The sequence below is a fragment of the Stegostoma tigrinum genome, chromosome 39, assembly GCF_030684315.1.
Source record: "Stegostoma tigrinum isolate sSteTig4 chromosome 39, sSteTig4.hap1, whole genome shotgun sequence".
NCBI lineage: Eukaryota > Metazoa > Chordata > Chondrichthyes > Orectolobiformes > Stegostomatidae > Stegostoma > Stegostoma tigrinum.
The window spans coordinates 19116248-19133256 of NC_081392.1; the positions used below are offsets into that span (position 1 = coordinate 19116248).

Below are 17009 nucleotides of genomic sequence, written 5' to 3' on the forward strand. Positions count from 1 at the left end.
CAATGCTAGAAATCTGAAATACAAAGTGTCGGACAAACTCAAGTCTGGCAGCATCTGTGGAAAGAGAAACAGTTAAAAGTTTCAAGTCCAATATGACTTGTTTGGAACTTAGAATGAGTAGTAGCCAGAGGCATACTCTCCTGATAACTCTGCAAGGACAGAGGGGCTGGAGTGAGAAATAGGCATATACATCGCATTGATAGATTAGTGAATGCCTGCGCTCTCAAAAGCAGTAATAAAACATTTCACATGCAGTAGTTTCATAGTGCAATTTCATAAACAAGTTGTAAAAGTCGGGGATCAACAAGCCATTTGAAAAAGATACCTTACAATCAAAATAGATGTTCGAGAAACACTGCCACAGAACAAGTCTCTCGGACAAAGGGGTGATTATAGCTTACTCCATGTAAATTGTATTATATTTAGCTAATTTCCCCTCTTCTGCATTTTCTGGGTTACCATTCATTGGGTGCTACTAATCCTATGGCACTCACTCATGAGTTTGTTTTGTCAGTATACCATCTGATAGTTGAAGCCACAATCCTGTGTTGACAAAACACTTGTACGCACTATATTACAGGGGTTAACATTTAGTGATGTGGAGCGAAAATACTGAAATTTTCAATCACCTATTTGGGAATTTAGCTGCTGCTGTCCTGAATGAGGTCAGTTTAGATTGATGATGCTCATTAGGGATTACAAATCTTAGGGTGAAGCTCAGCATTTTTTTTTCCCCACCATAGAATCATTGGTGTACAAGGTAATGAGAGGCATGGATAGAGTCGATAGCCAGAGACTTTTCCCCAGGGCAGGATTGACAGCCACGAGGGGTCATAGTTTTAAGGTGTTAGGAGGAAGGTATAGAGGAGACGTCAGAGGGAGGTTCTTCACCCAGAGAGTCGAGCGCGCATGGAATAGTTTACCAGTGGTAGTCGTGGAAATGGAGTCATTAGTGACATTTAAGCGACTGTTGGACATGCACATGGACAGCAGTGAATTGAGGGGAATGAAGGTTAGGTTATTTTATTTTTGGATTAGGATTATTCCACGGCACAACATCGTGGGCCAAAGGGCCTGTATTGTGCTGTACTTCTCTATGTCCTACGTTCTATGTAATCCCTACACAGTGTGGAAACAAGCCATTTGGCCCAGCTAGTCCACATCACCCCTCCAAAGAGCATCCCATCCAGACCCATTCCCCTACCCCTGCATTTCCCCATGTCTAACGCACCTAACCTAAACATCCTTGGTTGCTATGGGCAATTTAGCATGGCCAATCCAGCTACCCTGCACATCTCCGAACTGTGGGAGGACACCGGAACACTGAGGAAATGCACACAGACACAGGGAAATGTGCAAACTCCACACAGACAGTCGCCAGAGGGTGGAATTAAACCCGGGTCCCTAGTGCTGTGAGGCAGCCGTGATAACCACTGAGCCACTGCTCCACCCCATTTGGAAAAACACTTCTGTCTTAGATTTTCCAGCCTTCACACCTTAGAGGGTAGGATTCTGCCTTGCACTACCTCTACCAAATGCCACTAAAATCAATCAGCGACTGTTCTAATTTTCATGTGCCTAGCCCATGGGTACTGAGGTCAACAACAATTCCCTCATCATTGCAGTTACTGTAGTAATAAGGTGGAACCTGTATTTGACTATACTGTATTTTCACACTGAACAGTGACAACCATCAGACACTTGGCAGTTTTTATACAGTCCAGAGGAATTCTGAGCCGTTCATGCACTTAATTGGACAACAGAATGTCATGAACTGCACAATGATTCAAAATGCTTTCAAGAACTCCTTTCAATTTCTATAATTTCATTAGAACCACTGACTCAAAGATTTGAAACTTTAATTATGAAACATGCTCTTCAAACAATCTGTTCTGCTTCTGGAGTGGGCCACACACTACCTCAAATAGTGCTTGGCGTTTATGCTCCAAAAGAGTCACCTCATTTTTCCTCAGATCATTCTCTCAACAGAACCCTCAACTTCTTGCTCCTTCAAGTTTATTATCTAGTTTTACCTCAATAAAGTTTCTAGCTTATCCATTTAGACCACTTCACATGATAACAACTTTCATATTTGCACCACTCTTAAAGGAGGCTCGCTAATGATTTTTTGATGATTACTTTGCGCAAGAAACAGAAGGCATTCAGCCCCTTTAGTCTGCACGAAATTAATGAAAGGTCACAGCTTCAACTTCATTTTCCAGTTCATGCCCCATAACCCTCATCAGTCAAAAATATTCAAGGCTGAATTGTTTTTGTTTTAATTACCCAACCTCCACTGCTGACTAGCAAAATGGATTTCACATGAATGAAACTTGAAGAAAATAATTCTCATCTCAGTCTTACATAGAAGACTCTTTTTTTTAAATAATAAAAACAAAAGTACTGGGTAAACTCAGCAGGTCTAGCAGCATCTGTGGAGAAAGAAAGAGTTAATGTCGAGTCCAATGTAATCTTCGGATCATTTGGGAGGCAGAGGGGGTTGTTGAGAGGAGTTACAGGAAGGAGTCACTCCTCAGGTACAAGAAAAAGGCAGATGGGTAACATTTCGGATACTGTTGGTGGGGCGGGGCGGGGCGGGGCAGGGGAGGGAGAGAGAAGAGATGGGATGACTTACCAGGGGAGAGCAGTGGGGCACAGGTCTCTGGCACAGAGTCTGTCCCTGCTGCTCAGAAGGGAAGGGGGAAGAGCAGCAGAGCAGTAGTCATTGGGGACTCCATAGTTAGGGGGACACATAGGAGGTTCTGTGGGGACGAGAGAGACTCACGGTCGGTGTGTTGCCTCCCAGGTGCCAGGGTTTGTGATGTCTCTGATCGTCTTTTTGGGATCCTTAAGGGGGAGGGGGAGCAGCCCCAAGTCGTGGTCCACCTAGGCACCAATGACATAGGTAGGAAGAGAGATGGGGATTTAAGGCAGAAATTCAGGGATCTAGGATGGAAGCTGAGAGCTCGGACGAACAGAGTTGTTGTCTCTGGTTTGTTGCCCGTGCTAGTGAGGTGAGGAAGGGCGAGAGGGCGAGAGGGCGAGAGGGCGAGAGGGCGAGAGGGCGAGAGGGCGAGAGGGCGAGAGGGCGAGAGGGCGAGAGGGCGAGAGGGCGAGAGGGCGAGAGGGCGAGAGGGCGAGAGGGCGAGAGGGCGAGAACACATAGCTACAGAGATGGTGCAGGAGGGAGGGTTTTGGATTCTTGGATAATTGGGGCTCTTTCTGGGGTAGGTGGGATCTCTACAAGCAGGATGATCTTCACCTGAACCAGAGGGGTACCAATATCCTGGGGGAGAAATTCACGAAGGCTATTCGGGTGGGTTTAAACTAATTCAGCAGGGAACCAAATTTGTAGTGCGAGCACAGAAAAGGTTGAGAGTAGGGAAGTCCGAAATAAAGTTTCAGGGACACAAGATGGCACCCACAAGAAGTTGGTTTGAAGTGTGTCTACTTCAATGCCAGGAGCATCCAGAATAAGGTGGGTGAACTTGCAGCATGAGTTAGTATCTGGGACTTCGATGTTGTGGCCTTTTCGGAGACATGGATAGAGCAGGGACAGGAATGGTTGTTGCAGGTTCCGGGATTTAGATGTTTCAGTAAGAACAGAGAAGATGGTGGGGGGGGGAAGGAGGTGTGGCACTGTTGGTCAAGGACAGTATGACAGTTGCAGAAAAGATGTTTGGGGACTCGTCAACTGAGGTAGTATGGGCTGAGGTTAGAAACAGGAAAGGAGAGGTCACCCTGTTGGGAGTTTTCTATAGGCATCCGAATAGTTCCAGATATAGAATAGTGTAGGTTAGATAGGCTTGAGATCGGTATGACAGGTTGGCACAACATCGAGGGCCAAAGGGCCTGTACTGTGCTGTAATGTTCTATATGTAGAGGAAAGGATAGCAAAGATGATTCTCGATAGGAGTGAGAGAGACAGGGTAGTTGTCATGGGGGACGTCAACTTTCCAAATATTGACTGGGAACACTATAGTTCGAGCACTATAGATGGGTCAGTTTTTGTCCAGTGTGTGCAGGAGGGCTTCCTGACACAGTATGTAGATAGGCCAACAAGGGGCGAAGCCACATTAGATTTGGTACTGTGTAATGAGCCTGGCCAGGTGTTAGATTTGGAAGTAGGCAAGCACTTTGGTGATAGCAATCACATTTCTGTTACGTTTACTTTAGTGATGGAAAGGGATTAGTTGTATACCACTGGGCAAGAGTTACAGCTGGGGGAAAGTCAATTATGATGACATCAGGCAAGATTTAGGGAGCATAGGATGGGGAAGGAAACTGCAGGGGATGGGCACATTAGAAACGTGGAGCTTATTCAAGGAAAAGCTCCTGTGTATCCTAGTTAAGTATGTACCTGTCAGGCAAGGAGGAAGCTGTAGAGCGTGGGAGCTGTGGTTTACAAAGGAGGTGGAATCTCTGATCAAGAGGAAGGCGGCAGCTTATGTTAGGATGAGATGTGAAGGCTCAGTTAGGGCACTTGAGGGTTACAAGGCAGCCAGGAAAGACCTAAAGAGAGAGCTCAGAAGAGCGAGCAGGAGACATGAGAAGTTGTTGGCGGATAGGGTCAGAGTAAACCCTAAGGCTTTCTATAGATATTTAAGGAATAAAAGAGAGTAAGATTAGGGCCAAAGATAGTATGGTAAGTTGTGTGTGGAGTCAGAGGAGATAGGGGAAGCACTAAATGAATATTTTTCGACAGTATTCACTCTAGAAAATGACAATGTTGCCGAGGCGAACACATACAGGCTACTAGACTAAGTGGCATTGAGGTTCACAAGGAAGAGGTATTAGAAATCCTACAGAGGGTGAAGATAGATAAGAACCCTGGGCCGGATGAGATTTATCCTAGGATCCTCTGGGAAGCCAGGGAGGAGATTGCCGAGCCTTTGGCATTGATCTTTAACTCGTCATTGTCTACAGGAATAGTGCCAGAAGACTGAAGGATAGCAAATGTGGTTCCCCTGTTCAAGAAGGGGAGTAGAGACAACGCTGGTAATTACAGACCAGTGGGCCTTACTTCAGTTGTTAGTAAAGTGTTGGAAAAGGGTATAAGGGATAGGATTTATAATCATCTGGAAAAGAATAATTTGATTAGGGATAGTCAGCATGGTTTTGTGAAGGGCAGGTTGTGCCTCACAAACCTTATTGAGTTCTTTGAGAAGGTGACCAAACAGGTAGATGAGAGTAAACCGGTTGATGTGGTCTATATGGATTTCAGCAAGGCGTTCGATAAGGTTCCCCACAATAAGCTATTGTACAAAATGCGGAGGAATGGGATTGTGGGAGATATAGCAGTTTGGATCGGAAATTGGCTTGCTGAAAGAAGACAGAGGATGGTGGCTGATGGGCAACGTTCATCCTGGAGACCAGTTACTAGTGGTGTACTGCAAGGGTCGGTGTTGGGTCCACTGCTGTTTGTCATTTTTATAAATGACCTGGATGAGGGTGTAGAAGGATGGGTTAGTAAATTTGCAGACGACACTAAGGTCGGTGGAGTTGTGGATAGTGACGAAGGATGCTGTAAGTTGCAGAGAGACATAGATAAGTTGCAGAGCTGGGCTGAGAGGTAACAAATAGAGTTTAATGAGGACAAGTGTGAGGTGATGCACTTTGGAAAGAGTACCCGGAATGCAAAGTACTGGGCTAATGGCAAGCTTCTTGGTAGTGTAGATGAGCAGAGAGATCTCGGTGCCCATGTACACAGATCCTTGAAAGTTGCCACTCGGGTTGACAGGGCTGTTAAGAAGGCATAGTGTTTTAGCTTTTATTAATAGAGGGATCGAGTTCCGGAACCAAGAGGTTATGCTACAGCTGTACAAAACTCTGGTGCGGCTGCACATGGAGTATTGCGTACAGTTCTGGTCACCGCATTATAAGAAGGATGTGGAAGCTTTGGAAAGGGTGCAGAGGAGATTTACTAGGATGTTGCCTGGTATGGAGGGAAGGTCTTACGAGGAAAGGCTGAGGGACTTGAGGCTGTTGTCGTTAGAGAGGCGAAGGTTGAGAGGGGACTTAATTGAGACATATAAAGTAATCAGAGAGTTAGATAGGGTGGATAGGGAGAGCCTTTTTCCTAGGATGGTGACAGCGAGCACGAGGGGGCATAGCTTTAAATTGAGGGATGAAAGATATAGGACAGATGTCAGAGGTAGTTTCTTTACTCAGAGTAGTAAGGGTATGGAACGCTTTGCCTGCAACGGTAGTAGATTCACCAACTTTAGGTACAATTAAGTCATCATTGGACAAGCATATGGACGTACATTGAATAGTGTAGGTTAGATGGGCTTTGGATTGCTATGACAGGTCGGCACAACATCGAGGGCCGAAGGGCCTGTTCTGTGCTGTAATGTTCTATGTTCTATGTAACGTCTCTTCACAGTCTTTGAACTTCTTTTTTCATTCACAGAACGATGGCGTCACTGGCCAGTCAGTATTTATTGCCCATCCCTAGTTGCTCAGAGGGCAGTTAAAAGTCAACCACATTTTTGTGAGCCTAGAGTCAAGTGTAGTAATTTCCTCCCTGAAGGACATTAGTGAACCAGATGGGTTTTTGAACAAAAGGTCATAATTAGACTCTGATTTCCAGATATCTATTGAATTCAAATTCCATCATTTACTGTAGCAGGGTTCAAACTTGGGTCCTGAAAACATTACCTGGGTCTCTACGTTAACTGTCCAGTGAGTAGGCCATGCCTCGCCTTCAAATGATAACTCTTTCTCTCCAGTAACTTGTTTTTATTTCAGATCTCCGGCACTGTATTCTGCTTTTACCTGAGATGCATTTTTTAAAAACCGAAGTCTGTCCTAGTTCTAGACTCTTGTCACATCACTCCATCATCCTTTGTATCCATCCTCTCAAGTCCTTTCAAGATTGTACGTTTCAGTAAGATCATCTCTCATTCTTTTAAATCTTAATGGGTATACACTCAACTTATACAACCCGCTTCATCGTAGGAACCAGACAAGTGAACTTTCTCTGAACTGCTCCTGATGGAATTACATCCTTGAAGAGACCCAAACAGTCCCATAGTACTCCAGATGTGGTTGCACTAAAAGGCTGTATAACTTGCAGTAACACTTCCCTACTTTTAAATCCTGATCACCTTAAAATAGATGCTACCTTTCAACATACCTTCTAAATCACCTTAACGGTATACAAATACAACATTTACCAGGATACCCAGATCCCTCTGTGTTGTAACATTCCACAGTTGTTCTAAGTAATACACTGAATTTTCTATTCTTCCTGCAAAAATGGACAAGTTCACATTTCCCCACATTATATTGACAATTTTTCGTTCAACCACTTTACCTATATAAATCCCTTTGTAGATCTTGGGCTCTTGACTTACATTCTTACAACATATTGCTGTTACCACATAGTCAGGCCCTTCATCCAAATCACTATTATGGATGCTAAACATTGGTTCCTAGGACTGAGTTACATGGCATTCTTTAGTGACAGCTTGACAATGAACGACTCATCTGAGATACCAAGAACTCCAGATGCTGGAGTCAGAGACACCACAGTGTGGAGCTGGAGGAACACAGGTCAGGCAGCATCACAGTAGCAGGAAAGATGACGGTTTGAGTCATGACCCTTCTCAGAAATTCATCTCTCTTCTCTGCCATTAGTTAATCAATCCTCCCCATGCTATGATGTCACTTCATCTGGTGCCATTTAATGCTGCACATAGATCAGACATTACATTGTGATGGTCTCAGTTGATCTGCTAGCTGAAGGCTCCAAAAGAAGTCTAGAGCTTTCCCAATTGACAGTGAAATTTATAACTAATCATCCTGCACCTAACGGAGGAAGCCCAACTATTTGCTGGCATGGTCATCAATGTAGCTTCAGGTCTCGGTTGTGAACGGGTTTAAATTATTGTTTCCAAATTAAGAGGTGGAGTTATCCTCCCCAAAAAGCAATGTTAAAAAAAACACTTGGACAGGAGTGATTCAGCACAGTTCCAGTGTACTATGGAGAAGCAATGAGCACTTGTTCATGTTCACCATTTTCTAATAATGGTGAAAGGTCACTAGACTGGGACATGTTATTGAAGGAAGGAGACTTCCCATAAAAAGGGAAAATTCACAATGTAAACACTGCGGTAGTCCTAGCAGCCTGCTCAAAGCAGTGCTGCCAAAAGGCCAGGAACTCATTGCTTGGATGAGATCATAGCTAGGAATAATGCACCATAACAAATCATACTTCCCAAATTGAAAAGAGTCAACAGGTCACATTGGCATAATTTTTTCACTCCAAGAGTCTGCAGAACACTTTACACATTAAGTACTGCACTTACCTCAATGTAATATGGCAGTAAGATTTAGTACTTATAGCACAGAAGTCAGCCATTAGGCTCAACGAGTTCATGAACATGCTTATACTTCACTGGAATGCCAATGGTACTCTTGAAAAGACAACAGCAAAGGAGTCGATCTCTGCTCTACAATTTCTACTGGTGTCAAAAGAAGATTAGACTACACGTTCTTGCAGCACACCAAAATGACTAGATAACAAATGACTATTTTAAAGGCTCATCTACAGGGACAGTGATTTGCAGGGAGTTAGTCAATTACTTGCTCAAAAGTGTTTGATTTATACAGTAGCTGGAATAACTCCACGCTGTTATGTGCAAAACTTGTGCATTCACAGTTACTATATGGTATGTCACATTTGTGACTCACTCAATCTAAACAGATCTTCTGGCATGTTTTGGAAAAAATCCCAAGAAGAAAGCAATGCAAAAATTGCATTTCTGGTCTGGTGATAGCACAAATGAGACAGCAGACAAAAACACATGACAGCACTGGAACTTCTGGATTTCAAGTGTGTTTCAGTACATACATTATGTACGAGAAAAGAACCTTAATCACAACTGGTTTGATGCCAATGTGTTTTAAATACTGCCATCTAATCATAAATGATTTTAATCATTTATTTTAACTTGTTTCATGTGTATATCATTCACAGAAAGCATTAGATGCATAATTTTATTTGACTGCATGCAGGAGAAAAACAGCTGCAGATACATACTGCCTTCAGGCATTTTTGTTCTAATCTATATATAGGCTGACACTACTGGCACAGTTGAGCACTGAATGTTCTCTGTAGTTTTTATAACACACATGTTTTCTATTATGTAACATCTGCAACAGACATTTTCTGTTTTAATAAGTTATTTTCTCCCGTCTTTAGTACCCTCTTCTTTGACCATATTTTGCCCTTCAGCCCCCAGGCCTCTGTCAATGCCTGTCAACCAAAAACAGATGCAGAACAGCCAATGATTGTCCACTTATTTTGTCTTTCTTTGGGACGAGTGCAGTTCTCTATGTTTCTCCTTTGGCCTATTCCAAATGAAACAGCCATGTTCAGCGAAGTCTGGTGAAAATTCGTAATCTATCCTATGGCGCAGTTTGCTGGAACAACTCACTGAACTGCTTACGTATTTCTACTGCTAAAATACCCTGGAGAGGAGTCAATGGAATAAATGAATGGTTCTTAGAGTATGGTACAGCAGACGTTTCTGGTTCAAAAACACTGTGGAAAAGCAGTGAGTCTACCAGAGCCAACCCAGTACTGCTTTTACAAAAAAAGGCTATTTTGCTAAGATCCCATGATCTCAGTATTGCACAGCACTTATACCCATCCATTCTTCATTTATGAACCTGAACACTACTTCCCATTAGAAGTCACCAGATAGTCACTCACTATTAAAACTTTCAACCTGGGACACCAAGGATAATCTTAACATTCCACGTTGTGGGCAGTTACTCCACCTCAGCACACTTTAGAAGTCTTGCTCTTGCTGCATCATTGTATAGAACATAGAAAAGTACAGCACAGTACAATTTGGCCCACGATGTTGTGCCGTGGAATATTCCTAATCCAAAAATAAAATAACCTAACCTACATTCCCCTCAATTCACTGTTGTCCATGTGCATGCCCAGCAGTCACTCAAATGTCACTAATGACTCCGTATGCAATTCCATTTTGCAACTTTGCAAATATTTCTGCAATAACAGACATGGATTGTAACAATTTTGAGACTGCAATACTCATGATCTTTGACTTTAGTTCCTCACCAAACAGCAAGTCCCTACCATCAACCCGACTCAATCTATCCATCCCAACCCCCAACCCTAACACCTGACGATATCCCACTCCTAACTGCCTCCCCAGATTCCCTGTCTCCACAACTTGAAACTCCACAAGTCCCCAAACAGACCTCCTCAAACTCTAACCAATACCCTGTCCTAACTCCCCGCAACTTCTTCCGCCCCCATCCTCAACCTGACCCCCAACACAGAGCACCATAAACTCCCCACTCACACCCTGACCAGACATCCAACTCTCCCGGGCTTGCTTGTCCCAACTTCAAATCCTCTAAACCCACCCAACCTTCTCCCCTTCCCAGACTCTAAAGGGAGCTCCGACTCCCAACTCTAATACCTGACCTAGTCCATATCCCTGATCTAACCTCCAAATTTCCCAATGTGCCCTCACACCCCCACCATCGATCCAATACCACTCCTCTCAGCATCGCACCCAGATTCTCCTCCCAACAAATTTCAAAGGAGGGCAGGGTAGTTCTCCCTGGATTTCTGGCCAATATTATCCCTTAAATCATCATAAAAACAGATGACCTAGTCATTATCACATTGTAGTTTGTTTAAAGAAAATTGGCCGTAAAATGCTCAGACGGTCTTGAAAAGTGCTACGCAAATGCAAGTCTTTCTTTATTAAGAAATTTGCTAGCTTTTCTCATTTAAGCAATGTATTCAAAAGTGGACAGTTTCTTATTCAGCTTAGGTTATGCCCAAGTAGTCATCATTAACCAGAAATCCACTCAGGTTGGGCAGGGGCAGGGTGAAGTCATAAATAATATCCTGCCCAAATCTCTACAAACTTTCCAGTAGGGGTCACTGGACACAGTTCAAATGCAAAAATATTTGGCTTGGAAAGATGAAGGACCAGCTAAAATGCAATTCCATGATATCCAATACCACCAGCTAACTTTGTAGAACTGGGAACCAAATAGTGGAGGAAACTGGCTGCTTCCACACTGAGGAGTGTATTTATCAACTGAACTTTCAATTTCTAGGTCCTTAAGCCATCATCAGATTGAGCTGGATTCAGAAAACGCACTAGCTTCCTATGGAGACAGTAGGAATTGCCAATGCTAGGGTCTGAGATAACAAGGCATGGAGCTGTATGAACACAGTAGGCCAGGCAGCAGAGGAGTAGGAAAGCTAATGTTTCGGGTCTGGACCCTTCAACCTGAAACATCAGCTTTCGTGCTCCTCTAATGCTGCCTGGCCTGCTTGTTCATCCAGGTCCACACATTATCGCTAGCTTCCTGCCATGGACAAATCTCTCACATAGACCTGAGAGAGAGAAGATCTTCACGTTCCTTCTTAAGGTGAAGTATGTGTTGCCAGGCTGGCGAAAGTCATGTAATGCAAAATATACCACTAACAGAAAACAAAAGGTTACACATTGCAGTACCAAACACAAGTCTTCATAAGATTGTTCACTTATTACTATTGGAAAAGAATTTAACACAAGCAAAACCAAGGAAGAAACAATGGACAATTTTAGTAAATAGTTCGAGTACAAATACCAATAAAATCTTTAGTATAAGCAGAGCTCAACAATAGGAGGTATTTCAGGCACTGATTCACTTCAAAACATTAGTAAGCTAAAACAACTGTGACTAAATAATTAATTGGCTATGGAGGTGCATCAAGACATCCAGAAAACTTGAAAAAGTGCCAGTAGTGCAAGTTTTTTTTGCTGTTTTAAAATTAGCTTTAAACTTTCTGGGACAAAATTAGGGCTTTTAATTATTGGATGGTTAAGGGTTTCTCACATGTCTTTATATATAATAAAAGGGTGAAGAGTGAAAGATTTTTTTGGCAGTAAAATGGTGAACCGGTAACCAGAGGTAGAGAATCCAAGTCATGAATGAAGGGCAATGCTCTAAAAACCTACCTTCATCCTGAATCTTTAGCAAAGCAAAATGTCATGATCTTCACAGGATTATCAGTGAAGACTTGCACTCAGCCACACAAGTACATTTTTCAAAAAAAGATTGGTCACAAAACTGGGTTTTAAGGATCCCTCATGACAAGACGACTAAAATTAGGCATACACAAGAGGTTTAATAGGAGCAGAGAAATCTTGGACAGTTGGAGGATGTTAGATAGACAAGGAGGGGCAAGGAAACAGACTTGAAAACCATGGATCAAAATGCTAAAGCCAGAGCATAAAATGCTTAGCGAGCAATACCTCTATGGGAACTTCTTCGGGAAGGCACCGGGCTGTAGAAATCCCAAACAGGGAAACCGGTCATTTAGCCCTGCAACATCCCACCCAGACCTACTCCATACGTCCTATGTCTAACCTACACATCCCTGAACACTATAGGGCAATTTAGCATGGCCAATCCACCTAACCTGGATATCTTTGGATGTGGGAGGAAACCAGAGCACCTGAAAACCCACAGTCACAGGGAGGAAGTGCAAAATCCACAGAGTCACCTGTGGCTGGAATCGAATGTGGGTCCCCGCTGCTGTGAAGCAGGAGTGCTAACCACTAAGCCAGCAAGCTGACTAGTGGCATTATCACTAGAATACTAATCCAGAGACCCAGATAATGTTCTGGGGATAAGGGTTCAAATCCTACCGTGGTGGACGGTGAAGATTGAATTTTAAAAAGTAAAATTTGGAACCAAGGGTCTACTAATAGCCACAAAACCATTGTGGAGTGTTGAAAAAAATCCCATATGGTTCATAAACATTCTTCAGGGAAGGAGCATGCCATTCTTACCTAGTCTGGTGTATGCAACTCCAGACCCAAAGCAATGACACTAACTCTTAACTGGTTTTTGGGATGGGCAATAAATGCTGGCCTAGCCAATGATGCTTACAATCCATGAAAGTGTTTTTTTGAATCAATCTGAATGATCAAAACTAATAACTGAAGAGATAGCACCAACAAAGGTGCTATAGGTTGAATAGCATCAGGTATGCTGTAACCATAAAGCTTACAAGCCATCAAGGCACTGAACCAGTGTTTAAATTTAGTTTGTCTTTTAATTTGCATGTAAAAGCAACTTCAGAGTTATAACAATAAAACAAAACCCATTCAGCTAGTGCTACTGTTTCCAAATAATGCCAAAAGTTGTTACACAGAAAAGGAGCCTATCAGGTACAACTATAATGAGCTTCACAATCCAACATTCTACCATCATTAATGATCGAGACATTTACACTAAGAATATCAAGAAGATACAGACCTTTCCGTATGCATAGACTAGTATGGGTCAAATTAATTACCTTTTCCTAATATATTAGGCAGAGCTTAATGAGTTTCAATGCTAAAAAGCTTCAGAAATAACCGATAAAGATTTGGCTTTACAATATCCATTTGTGTTTCTGGGGTCATTCCAGTCAACAAATTTATCTTTGGTAACCAAAAAGGTGACAACATACTACAATCATGCCAGAAACATTTAGATTAAGACTACAAGCATAAGACATCTTTTAGATTCAAACGTGATCATCAAGTTACCTGTACTTGTATTGCTTCCAATGTTGTTCATTGCAGATGGCACCGATGCAGATGTATGCAGAGGCAAATGTCCATTCTCACAGGTCATTGGCTTCTCCTGCCAAGCAGGGACAGTTATGCACATGCTGCTATCTGCTCGACTTTGCCATTCATTTAGCTTGTCTTCAACATTCTGCCTTTGATTTTGGTTGTACACGCCTGTGTACAAAGAGTCTGCTGGGCTCACATTTTGCGAGCTATAGTTGGTTGACATGCGTTCCTCCAAGTGGGTTAGCCATAAGGCCAGAGAACTCCGGTCATCCAGTGACGTGGCAGGATGGATTAGTGCATAGGATAACAGCTGTCTACTCTCTTCGATGAAGAGGTTGCTATCGATGGAATAGGCCAGCACCTTCTGTAGCAGTTTCATATATTCTGACTTTGCCTCCACATTCCCAGGCTGAAGTAAAGGAAGATGGGAAAGCAACTGCAGAACAACCTTTTCCTTTGGATCCTGATGCCATTGGCTGATGAAAGCTACAAAACAAATAAAAGGAAATTCAAGTCATGCAAAATAAAGCTGTTATGTTATTAAGTTTTCACTAACTGCCATCCACCCTCAGAAATTAAACACACCATCAGCTCACATATGCAAAAGGCTGAATTTATCTGATAAATTTAAGTTTCTGTATAAAATAAAACAGGACTCTGGATCAGTGTTATCTGTTAAAATTAGTATGTAGATTTTTATTCCTCTGTCCTTTTCACTGTAGTGCTGCAAATTATTTTTCTTTTGAGTGCTCATGCAATTCTTTTTCAGAGTTCTTGTACGAATCTGCTATCACCCCTACAGACAGGGCATTCCAGATTTAAACCCCTTGTAGTGTTAAAAGATTTATTTCATGTCGCCTTTTTTCTTTTCCCATTCACCTCAAATCTGATTTCTGGCTCTCAAGCCTTCCACTAACTGGAAGGGTCTCTCCATCTACTGTAACATTTCCTTCCAATTTTGAACACTAATCAAATTTCCTCAATTTTCTCTAAGGAAGACAGGCCAGCTTCTCCACATCCATGCAGTTAACTACAGTTCTTTACTCCTGGAACTGTTCTGGTCACTCTTTTTTAAACACTGTTGTGAATACATTTACAACCTTTTAAAAATGAACACAATACTCTAGTTGAGGACAAACAGCATTTTAAAGACAGATGCTCACCCCAACTTCCACACCTTTGTACACTAGTACTTTATAAATAAAGTCCAAGATCCCATGAGCCATGTTAACCAATTTTGCAAACTGCACTGTCAGTACTGTATTCATGTGTACTCTTAGATCTCTATGCTCCTGTGGCCACGTATTATTGATCTTCCTGCCAAAGTACCTCACTTTACATTTCTCAGTATTAAAAGTCATCTGTCCAGTTACTCCACTCAACATTAGGCCTCAAAAAAAAAGTATATCACTGTTGTCATACAGTTCACAATACTTCCAAGTTTGGTGAGATAGCAGATTTTGAAATTGCTGTCCGCTCATTTAAGCACAAGCCATTAATACTAAGTTTAACTGTGATCCTGGCACTGGCCCCCAAGGAATCCACCACCATACCTTCTTTCAGCCTGGGAAACCAGTCACCACTATTGTTCAGCCAACTGTGTATCCAAGCCATCATTATCCCTTTATTTCCATAGGGTTTGACTTCTGACCAGAAAAAAAACCTGTGACACTTTATGACATGACATTTGGAAGTCTATGTGCACTACTTCAACCACATTACCTTCAAAAGACCTTCTCATGTCATCCAGAAACTCAAACAGTCTAGTTAACACAATTGGCTTTTACCAAATCCATGCTGGTTTTTTTCCAGTTAGTCCACATTCAACGAAGAGACTGCTAATTGCATTGATGGATTTTTAGAACTAATAATCAGGAACAAAATTAAACATTGATTTTTTAAGCTTGTGTGTGTCGCTCATCCAGTAATCTATTTTGTGTCAGACTAAACAGTGAGCTCTCAGGGAATTTTCTGCTGTCTGTCTATAGGTGGGAGGCTGGAAAAGCACTATAGATCAGACAGCATCTGGGAGGTGCAAAAAAAAACTCAATGCTTCAGGCCGAAATCCTTTGCAGGACTTTTCTGTGTCAGGCTTAGCTTCTCTCTGTTAAGACTAAGCAGTTAACTGTTTAGCATATTCTTGTTCAGTAATATACAGACATGCAAGTAGGAGGATGAAGTAGAAAATATGACAGCAGATTACAGATTAGAATGAAGGAAAACCAATGAGATAACACGGTGTGAACTTGCATGAACACGGCAGGCCAAGCAGCATCAGAGGAGCAGGAAATTCGACGTTTTGGGTCAAGACCCCTCTTCAGAAGTGGGGGAGGGGAAGGGGATTCTGAAATAAATAGGGAGACAGGGGAGGTGGATAGAAGATGGATAAAGAAGAAGATAGGGCGAGAGGAGACCAACAGTTCAAACAGGCAGGGTTAGAGCCTGTGAAGGTGAATGGAGGTGGGGACTTAGGGAGGGAATAGGTCGGTCCAGGGAGGACAGACAGGTCAAGGAGGCGGAATGAGGTTAGAGGGTAGGAGATGGTGGGGGGGTGCTGGGGCGTGAGGTGGGAGGATCTCCACAAACTGGAGGGAAAATTAAAGACTATCATTTTGATCAGTATTTTAATTATCCCCTCAAATCAGCACAGGCTCATGTCAAAATAATGCAAATGGATTAAAAGCACTCAAAGCCATGCTTCAGTGGCTGAGGGCTGGCTTTTTCTTGGCCAGGTAAGTTTTGAACTGCAGGGAGAGGAATTAAAACAGCTTTAAACCACTAACTGAATCAAGCTCTTATCAGAGAACATCAAAGCTTGAAGATAAACGGATGAACATCCTTGGGGTTATCACTGACCAGAAACTCAAATAGAAACTCCACATGAACACAGTGGGTACAAGAGCAAGTCAGAGCATAGGAATGCTGTGGTAAGTAACTTAACCAGACTCCCCAAAGCCCATCATCTACAATGCACAATTCAAAAACATGACGGAATATTCATCACTTGCCTGGATTGGTGCATGATTTTGACAGCAGACAGTTGTACAGCATGGAAACATATCCTTCGGACCAACTCATCCATGCTGACCAGATATCCAAAGTTAATCTAGTCCCATATCTCTCCAAAATGTTCCTAGCCATATACACATTCAAATGCCTTTTTAAGTGCACCTGCCACCACCACTTTCTCTGGCAGCTCATTCCATACACGCACCATCCTCTGCATGAAAAAGTTACCCTTTAGATCACTTCTATATCTTTCCCCTCTCACCTTAAACCTATGCCTCTAGCTTTGGACACCACTACTCTGGGGGAAAGACCTTGGCTATTCACCTTATACTCATGATTTTATAAATTTCTATAAGATCACTCCTTCAGAGAAACACTTTGACA

At 42.5% G+C, this 17009-nt stretch overlaps 1 protein-coding gene across 6 annotated transcripts in view; it reads right to left on the minus strand.

Moving 5' to 3' along the window:
- LOC125447729 (protein Smaug homolog 1-like) overlaps positions 1–17009 on the minus strand; it is a 77044-nt gene that overhangs the window by 29427 nt on the left and 30608 nt on the right. For all 6 annotated transcript variants that reach the window (XM_048522371.2, XM_048522376.2, XM_048522373.2 and 3 more), the window contains one exon: positions 13587–14102. In XM_048522371.2, the coding sequence (XP_048378328.1) occupies positions 13587–14102 (516 nt within the window). The remainder of the gene's footprint in view (positions 1–13586; positions 14103–17009) is intronic.